The following is a 17,422-nucleotide window of genomic DNA, read 5'->3' as shown; positions in this document are numbered from 1 at the left end:
TGGCTACACAACTGGCTCTCAGAGGGATGCTGATATAAGGTCATGGTGGACTTCATACACAGGAGTGTCATTTAAAGCAGCAGAATTATTATGGGTTGAATTCCGCCCCCCTCCCAAGATATACTGAAGTCCTAACCTCCAGTACCTCAGAATGGAAATAGGGTCGTTATAAATATAATTAGTTAAAATGAGATCATACTGGAGCAGTGTGAGCCCTTAATTGTCGGGAGCCGATCCACTAATGCTGGCTAACAAGGTCACAGCAGGAGAAGATCCACAACTGCTGATTGACAAAGTCACAGCAAAAGAAGATCGATGGCTACTGGTTGATAGAGTCACCGCAATGAAGACCAACGGCTGCGGGTTGGGTTGACAAAGTCACCGCAAAGGAAAGGCACAACAATACTTCCCCCTTTGACCTTTTGAATTAATCTGGCCTTATATCCCCCCTTTTCTGGGTGTGTGCTATTATTTATGGCACAGGGATAATAGTACCGTGCTTTCCCTGTAGATTTGTAGTAATTTCTTTGGAAATGAGACAGAAGGTGTAAGTTCCACAGAAAAGCCTGTAAGCCCCTTGAACTGGGCTCATAAACATAAGAGGTTGGCCATGATATCCCTCATAAAGGGTTAAGTTTGTAGGAGAATTTCTTCTTATTAATCATGTTAGAAAGAATAAAGTTAGAACTTAACTAGTGTATGAATATAGTAAATGAATAAAGTTTAACTAGACATTAGAATCTTAGGTAAAGTGTAGTGGAGTGGCCTGTTGCGTGGCCTTGGATGGGAGCGCAGCTGGCAAGTAAAGAATGTTTTGTTAAAAGACTTGTTTTGTGACTGAAAGCAGTTGCTGGGCTTTTCTCAGTAAAACATTCTCATGAGATGTTTTTATTTTCCAAGAATAAGGAGAGGAATGTGGTAGGATTCATAGTAGCAATAGCAATTAATGCCTTCTGATATTATGTTGCTACTAGCTATCTTGCAGGTGCACTCTATGTATCTTTAAGTAAAAGTTACTCTTGATGTTATGCCAATTTCTCAGTAAAACAAGCTTTTTGTAGTCTTGTGAAGAAAATTAGGACACTGCATGAACTCAAGGCCATTTGCCTGAGCAAGCGGTGGTCCTTTGCTAGTCCTTGATGATTTCATCTGCTAATCTCTCTCTGCGCCCTTGACTCACAACAACAGTAAAGTAGAGTTATTAATTAGTACTAATCTTTTAGAAGTTTGTACCGATATTGTTATTACTATTCAAGTTATTGTATAACTGTACTTTGAATAATTTACCACCTGATTTGTAGCTTATAGATATGAATTAACTGTTATCTGGAAATATGTAACCATAGTGAAACAAAATACCATGTGATTGTAACTTAGTGTGTGTGCATAAAAAGAAAGCTAGACCAGCATTTGGCAGAGATGCCTGGCAGTAAATGCTAACGAGAGAATAAAGAGAAAGAAAAGAATTCGCTCTCTCACTTGATTCGTGCTGACGCCGTCTCTTCCTGTGGGACCCCTGGATCCCCCCCGGGGCTGGACCCCGGCACTTAATCCAATGTGACCAATGTCCTTATAAGAGGAGAGAGACTCAGACGCACAGGGAAAAGCAGCCTCATGCTGATGAAGCGAGAGATCAGAGTGACTCCACCAAGGGACACTGAGACCTGCCGAAGCCACAGGAGCTGGAAGAAACAAGGCAGGATTCTCCCCTAATTGTTTCAGAGAGAGCACAGACCTGCGGACCTCTTGAGAGGTCCTCAGGCTCCAGAACAGTGGATCAACATATTTCTGCAGTTTAAAATCACTCGGGTATGGGACCTTGTTATGGTAGCCCTAGCAAATCATATAGGGCTGCTTCAGAAAATGCACTTTGAGAAGCGATCAGGGTGATCCAGGTGAGCAGTAAGAATGGCTCTGTGGCAGGGAGACCGGGGTCATGCAGTGAGGGGAAGACCAAGATAATCACTGGCGGGGCAGTGGGAGTGCGAATACCCCACACAGGGTCCTAGGACAGGACCACAGCATCATTCGCATTCGGTTTTTATGGGAGTGAAGATCTGGAATTTGTCTGACCAGGAAGTGGCGCAATGGCCAGAGCATTGGACTGGGATGTGGAGGACCCAGGTTCAAAACCTCGAGGTCACCAGCTTGAGTGCAGGCTCATCTGGTTTGAGTGAAGCTCACCAGCTTGAGCCCAAGGTCACCAGCTTGAGCAAAGGGTCACATGGTCAGGGCACATATGAGAAATTAATCAATGAACAACTAAGGAACCGCAACGAAGAATTGACGCTTCTCATCTCTCTCCCTACCTGTCTGACTGTCCCTATCTGTCCCTCTCTCTGTCTCTGTCACTGTCACACAAAAAAAGAAAAAAAAAAAGAGAAAAGAAAGATCTGGAATTTGTTCCTATTAATTTCCACTGGGTGTCAAAGCTGATTCCCTTCATTGTCCATAGTTATCAGCTGTATGGTGCTTAACTCATGGCCACGAACACAAACACCACAGGTCTTCAAGACACCAACAGGCCTTGTAATTAGCAGACTTAAAGACACTGAATTTAGTATATTAAGTGTATTAGATGTCATTTAACTAAATTAATTAGAATTTTTTATGACCCAGCAGATCAGAGCTTGCAAACACTTTGGAAATGGGACAACGCATTACTCTATGCACAGTAATATGTGTCACATTGTCACATCCCCTGACTGGATTGTGAGCAACAGGTAGTAACCACACAGGAGAGCAGGGTGATTTCAGACAAACCTGGTGACTTCCTTTTCTTTGTCGATAGAAAGGGCTTAGAAGTACCTGCTCTACAGTATCCTGGGTTGATTGGAGGATGAAGAACCACGTATGTGAAAGCAATAGACATTCTGAGTGGTCACAGGATGGGGGCAGGGATCTGAAGCCGGGGGCAAGGTTTGAAACCCTCCTGGGCTGCTTCCAAGTTGGGCAGCTGACCCTACCCCTGTGCCTCAGTTTTATCTCTAAAATGGGCAGTGCTCACTTTCCAGGATGTCTGTGGGGCTTAAACGTGATAACAGAGGTAAATCAACAGTAGGCGCCCATTGGGCACACAGGCAGCAGTCACTGTCAGGTGGCCCTATTTTTCCTTCGATCTCAAGTTAGCTATTGTGAATTCTGAAGACAAGGTAATTAAACACAGACAGTATTAAAGGGAGACAGGTAGACAAAGACCACGGGAAACCTAAGCTGGTCACACCTGTGAGGTGCCACACAAGGGCGGAGGCTCAGGCCCCTTCGGCTGGAGAACCCCAAGCCTATTCTGGTCACGGAGATCACTATGATAAAGAAACTTATCTTGAGAAAAATCTCATTTGGGGGTTTCTGATCTTTATGTAAATACCAAGTAATAAAAAAATGCACAGGCCTGACCAGGCGGTGGTGCAGTGGATAGAGCGTCGGACTGAAATGCAGAAGACCCAGGTTCAAGACCCCCAGGTCGCCAGCTTGAGTGCGGGCTCATCTGGTTTGAGCAAAAGCTCACCAGCTTGAGCTGAAGGTCGCTGGCTTGGGCAAGGGGTTACTCGGTCTGTTGAAGGCCTGTGGTCAAGGCACATATGAGAAAGCAATCAATGAACAACTAAGGTGTTGCAATGCGCAACGAAAAACTACTGATTGATACCTCTCATCTCTCTGTTCCTCTCTGTCTGTCCCTGTCTATCCCTCTCTCTGATTCTCTGTCTCCGTAAAAAAAAAAAAAAAAAAATTGCACAGAAATCACAAAGAGAAGACAAGAGTCATCCTGTTAGTGGGAAATTGGGAACCTACCACGTGGAAGGGTAAGGTGCTGGGCTCCGTGTCCTCCACTGGCTCCTCTGCCATGTGACCTGCAAGGAAACACAACAGAGAGAATTTTCTTTAAAGCAAAAGCACAGATGTGTCCTCTGATCACTATCTTCTTGTAGGTGTGAACTGCCCTTGCCCAGCTGGGGGAGAACTCATTCTCAGTCATCGGTGGAGACAAAATAAGGGGTAGACTCAGAGTGCAGCAGAAAGAGATTAGATAAGTTTTATTTCTTAAAAACCATATTTTGGGCCCTGGTCGGTTGGCTCAGTGGTAGAGCGTCGGCCTGGTGTGCAGAAGTCCCGGGTTCGATTCCCGGCCAGGGCACTCAGGAGAAGCGCCCATCTGCTTCTCCACCCTTCCCCCTCTCCTTCCTCTCTGTCTCTCTCTTCCCCTCCCACAGTGAGGCTCCATTGGAGCAAAGATGGCCCGGGCACTGGGTATGGCTCCTTGGCCTCTGCCCCAGGCGCTGGAGTGGCTCTGGTCGCAGCAGAGCGATGCCCCGGAGGGGCAGAGCATCGCCCCCTGGTGGGTAGAGCGTCACCCCCTGGTGGGCGTGCTGGGTGGATTCCGGTCAGGCACATGCGGGAGTCTGTCTGACTGCCTCTCCCGGTTTCCAGCTTCAGAAAAATACAAAAATAAATAAATAAATAACAAAACAAAAAACATATTTTTTTGAAACACTTACTTATAAATATCTACAAATACTCAAGAGTTACAAATAACCACAAATCATGAAGACATGACATGAATGACTGACTCTTGCATATTGGATTTGACTATAACTTCGAGGGAGAATAACTTAATTTCAACTTCTGCTTTTTCCGCCATTTCCTGCTCTTCTGCAATCCATTTTTACCATATTGCAGTAGGCTGCTAGACAGGCATGAACAGAGCAAGGATGATGCACCAGGTACAGAAGGCCACCAAAGCAAGGACAATAGGACAGTCGGGTTTCAGCTCAAGGCCCAGAAAAGCAGTACAACCAGACAAGAGACCCCGTGGCTGACCTCAGGACCAACTGCCTTGACTAATAAGCCTTTGCCCTGGTGCGGACCAATTAGTGGAGATCACAACCCTGAAAAGACACACCTGGGGTGCTGATGAATACTCTACTGAGATCCTCCCCTGGGATCTCCTTTACTGCCTCCAGTTTTCAAAGCCTTTGGGACTGAGGACCCAGTGCTCCCCCCTCCCTCTCTGCTAAGCTCCCATTCCTTCGGCTCTGTAACTTGTTTCCTAAAGCCCATTGCTTCTGCCTGTGTCTTCCTAAATCAACTTTCCCTTATATTTTGAGTCTTAGCTCTGAATTCTTTCCTAGCCAGAACTCAGGTACCGAAGCTGCTGAACCTAGGTCTGGTCTGACCCACTGGTGCCATTTTCATTCTCACTGCCACGAACAATGTGAAAATATTAAGTGTCTGAATGTGGCTTATGTGAATTAACGTCAAAAATACTTCACAGCGTCCTGTTGGTTAGAGCATCTTCCCGATACAGAGGTTGTGGGTTTGATCCCCAGTTAGGGAACATACAAAATTCAACCAAGCCCTGGCCAGTTGGCTCAGGGGTGGAGTGTCAGCTCGGCATGTGGATGTCCTGGGTTCAATTCCCGGTCAGGGTACACAGGAGAAGCAACCATCTGCTTCTCTCCCCCACCTTCTCCCTCTTCCCCTCTCGTAGCCAGTGACTCAGCTGGTCCAAGTGTTGGCCTTAGGCACTGAGCATAACTCAGCTGATTCGAGCATTAGCCCCAGATAGGGATTGTGGGTGAATCCCAGTTAGGGCACATGTAGGAGTCTGTCAATCTCCCCTACTCTCACTTATAATAAAGTAAAATAAAATAATCAACCAATTAATGTATAAATAAGTAGGACAAGAAACTGATGGTTCTCTCTCTCTCTCTTTCTCTCTCTCCCCCTTCCTTTATCTAAAATCAATAAATAAACATTTTTAAGACATTTCTTAAAAAAAAAAACACCTCACAGAATCTTTGTTAAACAAAAAGTGACTTTGATTTTGCAATACTTGGCTTATGTTTTATTACTTGTTAAAGAATTTATTTATTTATTTTTTTACAGAGACAGAGAGTCAGAGAGAGGGATAGACAGACAGGAAAGGAGAGAGATGAGAAGCATCAATCATTAGTTTTTTGTTGTGTCACCTTATTTGTTCATTGATTGCTTTCTCATATGTGCCTTGACCGTGGGCCTTCAGCAGACCAAGTAACTCCTTGCTCAAGCCAGCGACCTTGGGTCCAAGCCGGTGAGCTTTTTGCTCAAACCAGATGAGCCCGCGCTCAAGCTGGCGACCTTGGGGTCTCGAACCTGGGTCCTCTGCATCCCAGTCCAACGCTCTATCCACTGAGCCACCACCTAGTCAGGCATCACTTGTTAAAGAATTTAATGAGGAAATGTAGAAAAAGGAACAGACCACCACTAGATCTTATGAATTTGTACAAATTAGAAAAAGTTCTTCCTTTCTGAGACACTTTGCAAAATATCTGCCAGAAAGCAATCTTAATAAATGACGTGTCTGAGGCAACCCTCTAGGTGCACAGTGTGTGCCCCACACACTGCCGTGTGAGCCACGAGTCAGCTGCCACTGCGACCCCAGTGCTCATTAAGTACATACCACGCAGCAGGCACTGAGTCCTGGGAATGCCTCTGGGGACCCAAACCAACACAGCAGGACAATTGGTTGAGAGGGTATGTCTCAGCAGGGTTTCCCATCTGAGAGTGGCCTGTCCACATTCCTGACAATGCCAAAGGAGAAGTGTTGTGAAGAGAACATCTGTTGGTCTGTTTGTGACAGTCTACGGTCACGGGAGGGATTAAAGGATGTGACCCAACGACAACGAAAGGGAAAAACGGAGAGAACATTGCCAGTGTCCTCCCACGGAGCAGAGACAGACACCTGCAGCTTCCTGAGCAGGACCCAGAGGTGGCGAGACCACGAGCGAATGCACAGAGGGGCTAGGGCTAACTCCTGGCCCCAGGGTCCCAGCCCCAGCAGAGACCTGTGATCTGTGCCTGGTACTCCTCAGGCTTGGACAAGGAGGAGACTGATTCCCGCCCTGATGCACTAAAACTCTAGTCCCTCCCTCATTCTTTGGGCACACCATCACCTTCTCAGATTTCTATGTGACCCTTAGGACAGGCCCTAATTCAGATTGAAGTGCCAGCCCAAGGGAATACAGGCTCAGATTTGGATTTAAATCAAAACAAACTGTGTTGTTAACCCCACCCTAAGTTCACAGAACTCCTAAAGCCCATTTAACAGGCAATTAATTACAACACAGCACTTTGGATTAATAATATGGAAACCCATAGGATGAGCACATACACAGCTGGAGGGGGGGGAAGGGAGTGGAGGAGAGCCCACTGAGGAATTGATATGCATTGAAGTTAGCCAGGAGAAGGAACTGGGGAAGGAAAAGCATTCAAGGCCGAGGGAACAGCATGGGCTAAGGCCTAGAGATGAGAAAGCATGTGTCACTTGATCTTAGCCAAAGGGCCGAACAACGAGGAGAAAGTGTGCTTCAAACAGGTCTAGCTAGTCACATCTGCATTCAGTTCCTTTCCCTATTTCTCACCTTCTGCTTCCTGGCTTGGCAGAGGGTGTGGGGCCACCACTAAGTAGTGTCAGACACTTCTTCCCTCCTGTAAATGGCTGTACAGGACTGGGGTGCTGGGTGGGCAGGAAGAGGAGTTCTAAATGACTCTGACAGCATCCTGGGCGGCTATGCCCACTGTGTCCATGACAAGCAAGGCTTGTTTCTTACACACAAATTAGTGTGAGAGGAAGGAAGGAGACACAGAGGAGAAAAATGGAGGAGGTGGCTGGGGAGGCAGAACTGTACCAAAGGCAGCAGAGAGGACGCAGATGGGATAGTTAACAGGAAGGCACACTGCGCTTAGGGTGTGCCTGCATCCTCACTGTGTGTCACTGAGAGCTAGTGGTCAGGCCCTGCACAAGTCCAGCAGTGTGACCTCGGAGACTCACGGAAGCGTTTGTGGCCTCAGGTTCTTCCTCTGTAACGTGAGGGGCCCAGGTCTCTGGTGCCCACACTCAGCTGACCACCATCACTGGTCAGCGTTGGGAACCACCAGGTGGGATGAACTTCCAGTGCCCCTAAGAGCTGACCAAGGTCTGTGACAGCTGAGCAAGTCCCAGAGGCTTCCGAGCTGAACAGGAAGACACAGGCAGAGGACAACAGGGCTGGGAGGTGCCCAGGCTCTTGCTCTGGTCTGAAATCTCTGAGAATAAATGGAGGCAGCTGGGAAGGACATAGCATTTAGGTTCTCTGTTTTCTGAAGCACAACAGCAAGGTGAGAGGACTGTCGGGAACGGCAGCGTGCCCAGGCAGCGGAGGCTATTATTTTATTATTCTCATTCCTGCGGCTGTATCAAGCCTGGACACGGGTCAGGCTGTGGGTGCGGCTCCCACTTACATGTTTTCACCAAACACGCTCACAGGTGGCACCATGCACTTATCTGAGGTGGTGCCTTCTCCCTGGCGTCACAGTTCCCGCACAACCATGTGTTCTTATCGCCTGCCACTGTGTGACTAAGTGGTTATTGTAGCAGGGCTGGTCCTGGATATCTCAGACTGGTCTATAAGTATGAGGTTGTCCTAAAGCTTTTCCAAGAGCTCTTAGAGCTGCATGTTCACAATGTTATTAAAAAGTTTTAAAATGTTTCCTTTTACAGGCCCCAGATCACAGGCTGAACCTCAAGGCAAGGCTCTGGTATCAGATGGAACAGGGGCTCAGAGGAGCCCAAACAGAGAAGAGACCTGAAGATTCAAGGGGGTGACCCCAGCAACCCCACCAGGACCAGGGGACCTCCCTCCAGCTTTTGGCTGCTCTCCATAGTCTCAGACCTTACTTTCTCCCTAAACTGCCTCAACTCCCTGGATGGCTCTCTCTAAATAAAGGGGTCAAAGGTAAAAATATAAAACCCAAAACTTGGAGTAAGATTAATCCAGAGGCTATCCGGTCCTGGGAATACTGATTTATGGAGCTAAAACTCAGGCTGAGGTCTACTGGAAGTCACAGAAGGCACCGGTGTGGTGCAATGGTGTTTTTTTCAGAGTGCCACTAACTTACAAAAAAAGAAAATAGGAAAGACATACCTGGGTTTGGTTAAGTGTAAAGAGTACAGCCCTGGCCGGTTGGCTCAGCGGTAGAGCATCGGCCTGGCGTGTGGGGGACCCGGGTTCGATTCCCGGCCAGGGCACATAGGAGAAGCGCCCATTTGCTTCTCCACCCCGCCCCCCTCCTTCCTCTCTGTCTCTCTCTTCCCCTCCCGCAGCCAAGGCTCCATTGGAGCAAAGATGGCCCAGGCGCTGGGGATGGCTCCTTGGCCTCTGCCCCAGGCGCTTGAGTGGCTCTAGTCGCGGCAGAGCAACGCCCTGGAGGGGCAGAGCATTGCCCCCTGGTGGGCAGAGCGTCACCCCCTGGTGGGCGTGCCGGGTGGATCCTGGTCGGACGCATGCGGGAGTCTGTCTGACTGTCTCTCCCTGTTTCCAGCTTCAGAAAAAATACAAGAGTACAAACGTATCTTTTTATACTAGTATGTAAATTTAACCTGTTCATATCTGTGCCTGTTAAGAACCATGTAAGGGCCATGTAGGTAGAGCTGGACTTTTTATGGTGGGAGTAGGGAGTGACAAGTTCTTAGTTCAGATGAAAAAATAAACCAAAAAATTCTCAAAAATAAGTGATATCAATGAAAAGTTTGATTCTGGCATACACTGAATAAACAGAATAGAGAATCTAGAAATAGGCCCAAATATCTATGGGAATAAAGAAATAAACAAGGCATAGATCACCCCAAGGCAGCTAGCAACTGACCAAGGGGATCTCATTGACGGCAGCAAGAATGATGCTTCATTCACATGAGTACCTTCTGGGGAGTTCCTCAGAGGGCAGAGAGAAACCCATGGGGGCCTGAAGCCCAGTAGAGGGCACCAGGCCTGGCTCTCAGAGGCCTCCGATGAGAGAAAAGAGGTGAGCTACACAGTCGTTTGTTCTACTAGGCCTCAGGTCCCTCATCTGCAATATTTGGAGATGAACAGAGAGCCTCCACATGCCTGTCCAGCTTTAAAAGTCCATGAGGCCCTGGCCGGTTGGCTCAGTGGTAGAGTGTTGGCCTGGCGTGCAGGAGTCCCAGGTTTGATTCCCGGCCAGGGCACACAGGAGCAGTGCCCATCTGCTTCTCCACCCCTCCCCCTCTCCTTCCTCTCTGTCTCTCTCTTCCCTTCCCGCAGCCAAGGCTCCATTGGAGCAAAGTTGGCCCGGATGGCTCTGTGGCCTCTGCCTCAGGCGCTAGGTTGCAACAGGGCAACACCCCAGATGGGCGGAGCATCGCCCCCTGGTGGGCGTGCCAGGTGGATCCTGGTCGGGTGCATGCGGGAATCTGTCTGACTGCCTCCCCGTTTCCAACTTCAGAAAAAAATACAAAAAAAAAAAGTCCATGAGTGGTGATGCCTGACCTGTGATGGTGCAGTAGATAAAGCAATGATCTGGAATGTTGAGGTCACTGGTTCAAAACTCTGGGCTTGCTGGGTCAATGCAGATATGAGAAGCAACTACTATGAGTTGATGCTTCCCATTTCTCCCTGTCTTTTCTCTCTCTCCTCTCTCTAAAATCACTAAATAAAATCTTTTTATTAAAAAAGTCCATGAGTGATGAGAAGTATAGCCCAGAAGGTAAGAGGGCACCTTCAGGCTGAAGCTTACTATGACAAAAGAAACCCTGTTCACAGCACATACTCGTTACCTACTCAAAGACCCAAATCTCATTGGTAACAGGTAGAGCTCCCAGTTACCCGGTGTCCACCCATGCTGCATGGTTTGCACAGTCTCAGTTCATTCTTAGTGCAACCCTGAGAAAGATACAAGTGTCCCCCTTTTTACATATTGAGTAACCAAGGTCATAGGGTAACGGAAGAGCCAGAATTTAGATCTGGAACTTTCTACCTTCAAATTCTGCCTATTTACCACTACCTTCAGGGTTCCCAAGGGGATTCGTGCACAGACAACCTGACAGACCCCCCCCAAGGAGAATCTGTGTCCAAATATCCCCTTTTTATTAGGGTGCTTGTCACACTGGATTAGAGCCTACCCTAATGACCTCATTTTAATATTATTAACTCTGTAAAGACTCTATTTCTAAATAAGGCCACATGCTAAGGTATTGGGAGTTAGGATGCCAAGAAATTTTGGGAGGAGAACACAGTTCAACACATAACAGTCCATTCTCTGGCCCCACTAAATTCATGTCCTTCCCACGTGTAAAATACATTCATCTGACTTCCCCCCAAATCATCCCAGCATCAACTCTAAATCCACAATCTCATCTACTCATCATTCACTGGAAGACCCAAAGCTCCTCGTCTATAGAACCAGAGCTCCCAGGAGCCCCAGGAACACATAGCACACAGCAGCCTCTCCAGGAGGCACAACCGCGGAGCGCCCAGCACAGGCTCTGGGGAGCTGCGGGGCAGCCACAGTCAGGTTCTGACATCTGCCTTCATTAGGCACCTTGGATAAAGGCCAATAGTTCCCAGGCAGTTTCTCCAAGGCAGTTCAGAGATCTGCTCTAAGTCCGCTCAGAGAAAACAGAGGGAAACGTGTTAGTTCTCAAATTCCCAACATCTTGAGCCAAAAGGGTTGGGGGGCCTTTCATGCTTTCTAATGAAGAATTAAAGATGATTCTTAGACCTTGTGATTTCAGGGTTATTTCTCAGATTATTAGTTTGTGCACGACAGCTTGTCCTCTGGCCTCCAGCGGTGTATGTATAGCACTGAATACACGGCCTCAACATGCTAACCGGACTCGGGATTACAAACACGCTCAGAGCAGCAGAACCTCTGTGGGGGTGCCACACCCAGTTATTTATCTTCTTTGTTTTTTGTTTGTTTGTTTGTTTTTCCCCCAGCAGTCCCTGTCATACTCAGAGCTCAGAGCAAGGGCTAAAAGAGCTTGGAAAGGACCAGGGATCAAGCAAGGGGGCTCCTGATATTATGTGTACCAGTCATGTCAGTGGGGCCTCAGAGGGACAGGCCAGGGAGGGAGGGTGGAAGAGAAGAGATGGAACAGAAGGTTACAGGAGGAAGTCAGAGGAGGGTGGAGAGGAGAATACCTAGAAAACACAGGTAATTATTAGAATGAAAAATAAATGAAGTGGGCATTGGAAAAACCCACAGGGAGGGGAGGGGAAGGAAGGAGGGAGAAAGAAAACCATAGGCAACCGCCTCTCTGGTGGATCTGGAGGAAGAACTGGCTGGTCCAGCTTTTCAAACAAGAGTGCTACTGGTAGGCTTTCCCCTGGAATCCTGTCTTGTTCCCAGGGCTCCAAGGGCTCATGAGGGGGACAGCTGGCACCTTGGACCCAGGTAAGCACACAGGAGGGAAGGGAGGGATGGGGAGAGCTGAGCTACCACCAAGGGGCTGTCATGAGCTTGTCTCCAGGGCTAGGCTGGGGGGGCAGTGCAAAGGAGGCCGGTGCTTCATGGCCACGGGCATTGCCCACTGTGGTGAAGGCGGTGGACAGCATCACCTCTTTAGCCCAGCCTTGCAATGCCTCTTTCTTTGTCTTAACTTTTTTATGAACACAAACCAGATTTACTCACACTTGACAAGCAATTCTGACTCTCTCTCTGTGCTGGGCTGTTGACTAGTCTAGAGAGTGAGATGGATACTCTGTGACCAGCATATCCTCCCATGTGACCTTAGCAAGCTTGTCAATCTTCTTAGTAAAAAGGTATTGATTTAATTAAGCTCATAACAATATAATCATACAATATATACATACCTTTGTTATTTGCATATGGGTACAAATACATCATTTTAAACTTTAAGCTCAGCTCACATAACTGACTCATGAGCTCCTCAGGCACAAGGCAAGAGCTTTTAGTGCCCAGAGTTTGGAGCACACGTGGTTACTTACATCGTCTCTCTTTGGTGAGTGCTTAGCCAACACTTACTATGTGCTGGGTATAGTGCAGGTGTTTGAGGTCCTTGCCAAGCAAAGCAGACACACGCTCATCCAAGAGCACATGGTCTAAGGTGGGAGAGGTGGTGGTGAAATAATCAAGGCTATGCGTTCTCGAAAGGGAAGGTCCAGGGCACCTAAGAGTATATAACATGGGGCTTGAGCTCTGTGACTTTGGAGCTGAAAGCTGCAAGAGGTAATGCATGTGGGCAGGTGGAGAGAGCCATCCAGGAGGAATGACCTGGGCAGAGGCCCGGAGGCAGGAGGCACAAGCACAGTGAAACATGAGGAGGCAGCGGGCGGCTGCAGGTCAGAGAGGCAGGGACAGAGTGTTGTAAGGTGCCAAAAGCTACAGAATTAATATTAATATTTTAGGAAGTTTAAAGAACATTTTATTGATTTGGGCTAGAAGTACAGAGAGATTTTGTAAATAATCTCTGCACTCGTGTAATTAGCATAAAACCAAGATGGCCAATGGCATTGTGTTGTAAATGCAGAAGAGCAAGGAGACTTGGATTCTCTGACCTCCCCCCATACCTATGGGGGAAGGGTGAATAGCTAGCCAGGTACAGGAAGAAAAGATTAAATTAAAATCTTTTCTTATACCGATGAACCATTTGCAGGCATTTGTACCTATGGAAACTACCCCTCACCTCCTGAAAGCATGTAGTTACTGTATGTATCTCTAAACAAAAGGCATAACCTTATGCCGTGATGTCAGGTTTTTTTCCCTCCCATGTATAATTAAGAGTATATAAACAGCCCCTGAACTGTTTTTGGGGGCTGCACAATTTGGGTCTATTGCCCTGTGTCAGCCATATGCGGCCGGCATATTAAATAAATTTCCTCCTTTAATAAAACTTTTCAAAAACTTATTTGGACTACATGCCTCTACAAACCCCCGCGGAATTGTGGATTGGGTACTTTACAATAAGAGCAGGCACCAGTCAGGGAAGGGCTAGGGAGATAGCAGGGTGCAGGGTATGAAAGCAATTTAAGGACTGAGGATCTGGTGGAAAGTCGGCACAGGTTTCTAAGTAGAGAAATAACAGGAGCTGAGTCGTACTTAAAAAGCCACTTCGGCCACCTTTTGATGGAAGGCACAAGTGGGTGTGAAACACTATTTGGGAGATGACTGTAGGAAACCAAGCAAGACAGGATGGAAACCAAGTGTGGGGTGAAGCGAAAATGCCATTTGCCAAGTTCCACATGCCAGCATCATCTGTAGCTTCATTACAAAAGTAGAAGAGGTAGGTATAGGTGGGTGTGCCCTGGAGGTTACAGAAATTAAATGAGATGTTAGAGGGGAAGTCATTTTAAAATCTTTTTTAAATGGTGGAACCCGCATCTTTTCATTAAAAGTGGGCATGGGCACAAGGACATCTTTGAGATGCCTGAATACGTTCTTCAACAGCTCTTCAAGTGACAAGGGAATCTCTAATTTAGGAGGGAAAGATTTCACCTCTAGGTGCTGCTTCTCAAAGTCAAGGAGACATTCCATCCATAGACACCCTGTTGTATCATGTCCGCAGTGTGCGCCACATGTGCTGGGATTTCCAAGTCCCTTTGTTCCCAGTTAAGAGCCCCAGGGGTTGATTGTGCCAAGCAGACTCAGAGACCATCACAGAATCTAGATTCTGGTGCTATTACTGGTATCTAAGATCACATCAGGCATGGGGTGCCCTCATTACAGTATTGACTCACTGAGGCTTTTCATACATTGTGTAAGATGCAGCTGTGTTTCCTAGTACCACCTTCTCTGATGTCAGTTGACTGGGTGGGGGTGGAGAAGCAGATTTTATATTTATTCCCATTCAATGGATCTCTATCAAGATCCTTTTGAATTTCCCACAGCATGGTCATTTAATGAGACCTGAGACCACTGTTAGTAAAGTCTGCTCTAACACTTCTTGCACCTTGTCAATAAAGTTCTCAGAAGGGGGAGGGGGAGGGGAAGTAAAAGTGGAGGGGAAAATGGGGATGGGGAGTGGGAAGGTTTCTCCCTTTATGTCCACTTCTGTTTTTCTTTTCTTTTTAAATTTTTAAAAAATTTATTGACTTCAGAGAGAGAAGGGAAGGGGGAAAGAAAGAGAGAGAGAAACATTGATTTGTTCTTCCACTTATTTATACATTCATTGGATGATTCTTGTATGTGCCCTGACCAAGATCAAACCTGCAACCTTTGCATGTCAGAACCACGCTCTAACCAACTGACACCACCAGGAACCCGCCTTTCTGAATTTCTAAACAATGGGTATGGGGGGAGGGGAAGGCTATCCAGACAGTGTATTTATTTTTCATCTCCCATCAATAAAATCTTTGCCATTCCCCACTTGAAGAAGAGTTTAGATCTTTCTTTAAAATGTCTAGGAAACTCGGCCCTGGCCGGTTGGCTCAGCGGTAGAGCGTCGGCCTGGCGTGCGGGCCCCCGGGTTCGATTCCCGGCCAGGGCACATAGGAGAAGCGCCCATTTGCTTCTCCACCCCGCCCCCCTCCTTCCTCTCTGTCTCTCTCTTCCCCTCCCACAGCCAAGGCTCCATTGGAGCAAAGATGGCCCGGGCACTGGGGATGGCTCCTTGGCCTCTGCCCCAGGCGCTAGAGTGGCTCTGGTCGCGGCAGAGCGACCCCCCGGAGGGGCAGAGCATCGCCCCCTGGTGGGCAGAGCATCCGCCCCTGGTGGGCGTGCTGGGTGGATCCCGGTCGGGTGCATGCGGGAGTCTGTCTGACTGTCTCTCCCTGTTTCCAGCTTCGGAAAAAATACCAAAAAAAAAAAAAAGGTCTAGGAAACTCTCCCAAACTCAGCACATCACAATGCCAATGTGGCTGTCACCTCATCTGCCTCCAGAAATTCTCCTAATTGTTCAAACCATAAATTAACCATGGAACATTCAAGCTCTGTCCCTGCTCAAGCCCAAGAAATAGAATAGGAAACGTGTTTACCTAGCAGTTATATTCGGTTCTGTATCTGGGTATCTCATCTCCCCCCAGCCTTTCCAATCTCCACAGGACTAGAAAAGTCTGCAGGTGCTCCCAGTGTCCATCATTCATTCATTTATGTGTTCAACAAACAATCACTGCAGATAGGGCCCACGTTATGGGAGAGCAAGGGCAGAAAACTCCTGGAACTTGAGGCCTGAGTTGGATTTTTAAATTCAGGTGAGATTGGAGAATAACCCAGATTCTGGCCCTAGGTACAAACACAGTATTTTAAAGTAAGGACAGGATTAGAGGCCCATCTAATCAAAGGCCCCACAGGTGGGGTCTCACAGATGGATCAGGCACTTGGTTTTGGAGTGCTAGTTATGCAATAGCTCGAGGGCCAATATTTAGAACAAACGCATTTAATACAAGTGAAGTGAGAAGGAGAGAAATAAGAAGTCCTATGAGAGGGAGAATGGGGGAGCTGGGAGGAAAAGGGGAATCCACCCCTTGCACTCTTCCCTGCCAGAGGTTGGAGGGACTTGTCCCAACCTGGCGGCTTAGTCCGGAACAAAAGCACTGGGGAGGTGGGAAGCCGGAGGCGCGTCCGGGGCACGCGTGGGTGATGGGGACAGGGCCGTGGGGAGACTCCTCATGCCAATGTCCCCTACGGGCACGCACGGATCCCGTCCGGGCGCCTCTTGGGTTCATGGGAGGCTCGGTCCCGATCCCCCACCGCGGGCGTGAGCCTCCAGGTGAGAGCGCGGCGCGGTGCCACTTTACCTGCGCGCAGAGGGTCGTCCGGAGAAGCCATGGGGTAGGTGGGCAGACGAGCGCCCGACAGCGGCTGGCGGCCTCCGGACAAGAGGGCGCGCACAGTGGGGACCGAGAGCCCTGCAGTGCGGACACACGGAGCACTCGCCGTGGCCCAGCGCCCCTCCTCCAGCTCCCGTTAGGGCTCCGGCCCCTCCCTCTCCTCCTCTTCCTCCTCCTCTTCTTCTCCCGACTCTCCTCCACTCTTTCTCGCGCTCACTTCCTGCTCCGGCAACTAGCGGAGCCCCTTCCCCGCAAGTCCTCTGTCCCTCCACCCCCCTGCGCGGGGAAGGTCCTAGTGCCTGTACGTCCCAGCCCCGCCGTCCCTCCAGCCCTCGCCAGGTCCCGGGGCAGGTCCCCGGAGCTCGTGCAGTTACTGCCCGGGCGGGCTGCAGAATCACCAGCCTGAAAAGCCTCAGGGCCGCCCCTGTCTGCTCTCAGCCGGGATACCGGGGGCGCGCAGGCCCAGGCAGAGTTGCCTGTGGGCGATCGCGGCCAAATAGTGTCCTGCTCCGCGGGCAAGCTAAGCCGCTGCATGACAGCACACGTTAGTAACTTCTATCTTGATTTCTCTGGCATTAGTTATTACATGACTTCCAGGGCCAGCGCTACACAGACAAAGTGGAAGGCCGCGCCTGCACACCCGCAGGGCCTCTCCGGAAAAAGCTGAGGTTCTCTTGGAAATGCTCAATTGATTCTTAAAAACAACAATTAAGTTTTAATTTAAAGGGATTTTATACGTGAGCACGGACTGGGAACATTTACTAAGAATATACTGGGTGTGGCAAAAGTAGGTTTACAGTTGTGAATACATGAAAGTTTATTCTTCTATTATTTATTAATTATTGTATTATTTTCCATACGAACAACTGTAAACCGAC

General features: G+C 48.4%; 1 protein-coding gene across 1 annotated transcript in view; it reads right to left on the bottom strand.

Moving 5' to 3' along the window:
- Positions 1–16,907, bottom strand: part of EDARADD (EDAR associated via death domain) — a 65,203-nt gene extending 48,296 nt beyond the window's left edge. The window contains exons 1-2 of the mRNA XM_066383662.1: positions 16,512–16,907; positions 3,793–3,851 (exon numbers count right to left, since the gene is read on the bottom strand). Coding sequence (XP_066239759.1) covers positions 3,793–3,851; positions 16,512–16,542 — 90 coding nt within the window. The 5' untranslated portion in view covers positions 16,543–16,907. The remainder of the gene's footprint in view (positions 1–3,792; positions 3,852–16,511) is intronic.
- Between the last annotated feature and the right edge of the window lie 515 nt (positions 16,908–17,422).

The sequence above is a fragment of the Saccopteryx leptura genome, chromosome 1 (assembly GCF_036850995.1).
Source record: "Saccopteryx leptura isolate mSacLep1 chromosome 1, mSacLep1_pri_phased_curated, whole genome shotgun sequence".
Taxonomy (NCBI): Eukaryota; Metazoa; Chordata; class Mammalia; order Chiroptera; family Emballonuridae; genus Saccopteryx; species Saccopteryx leptura.
This window is presented reverse-complemented; position numbering and strand designations above follow the sequence as displayed.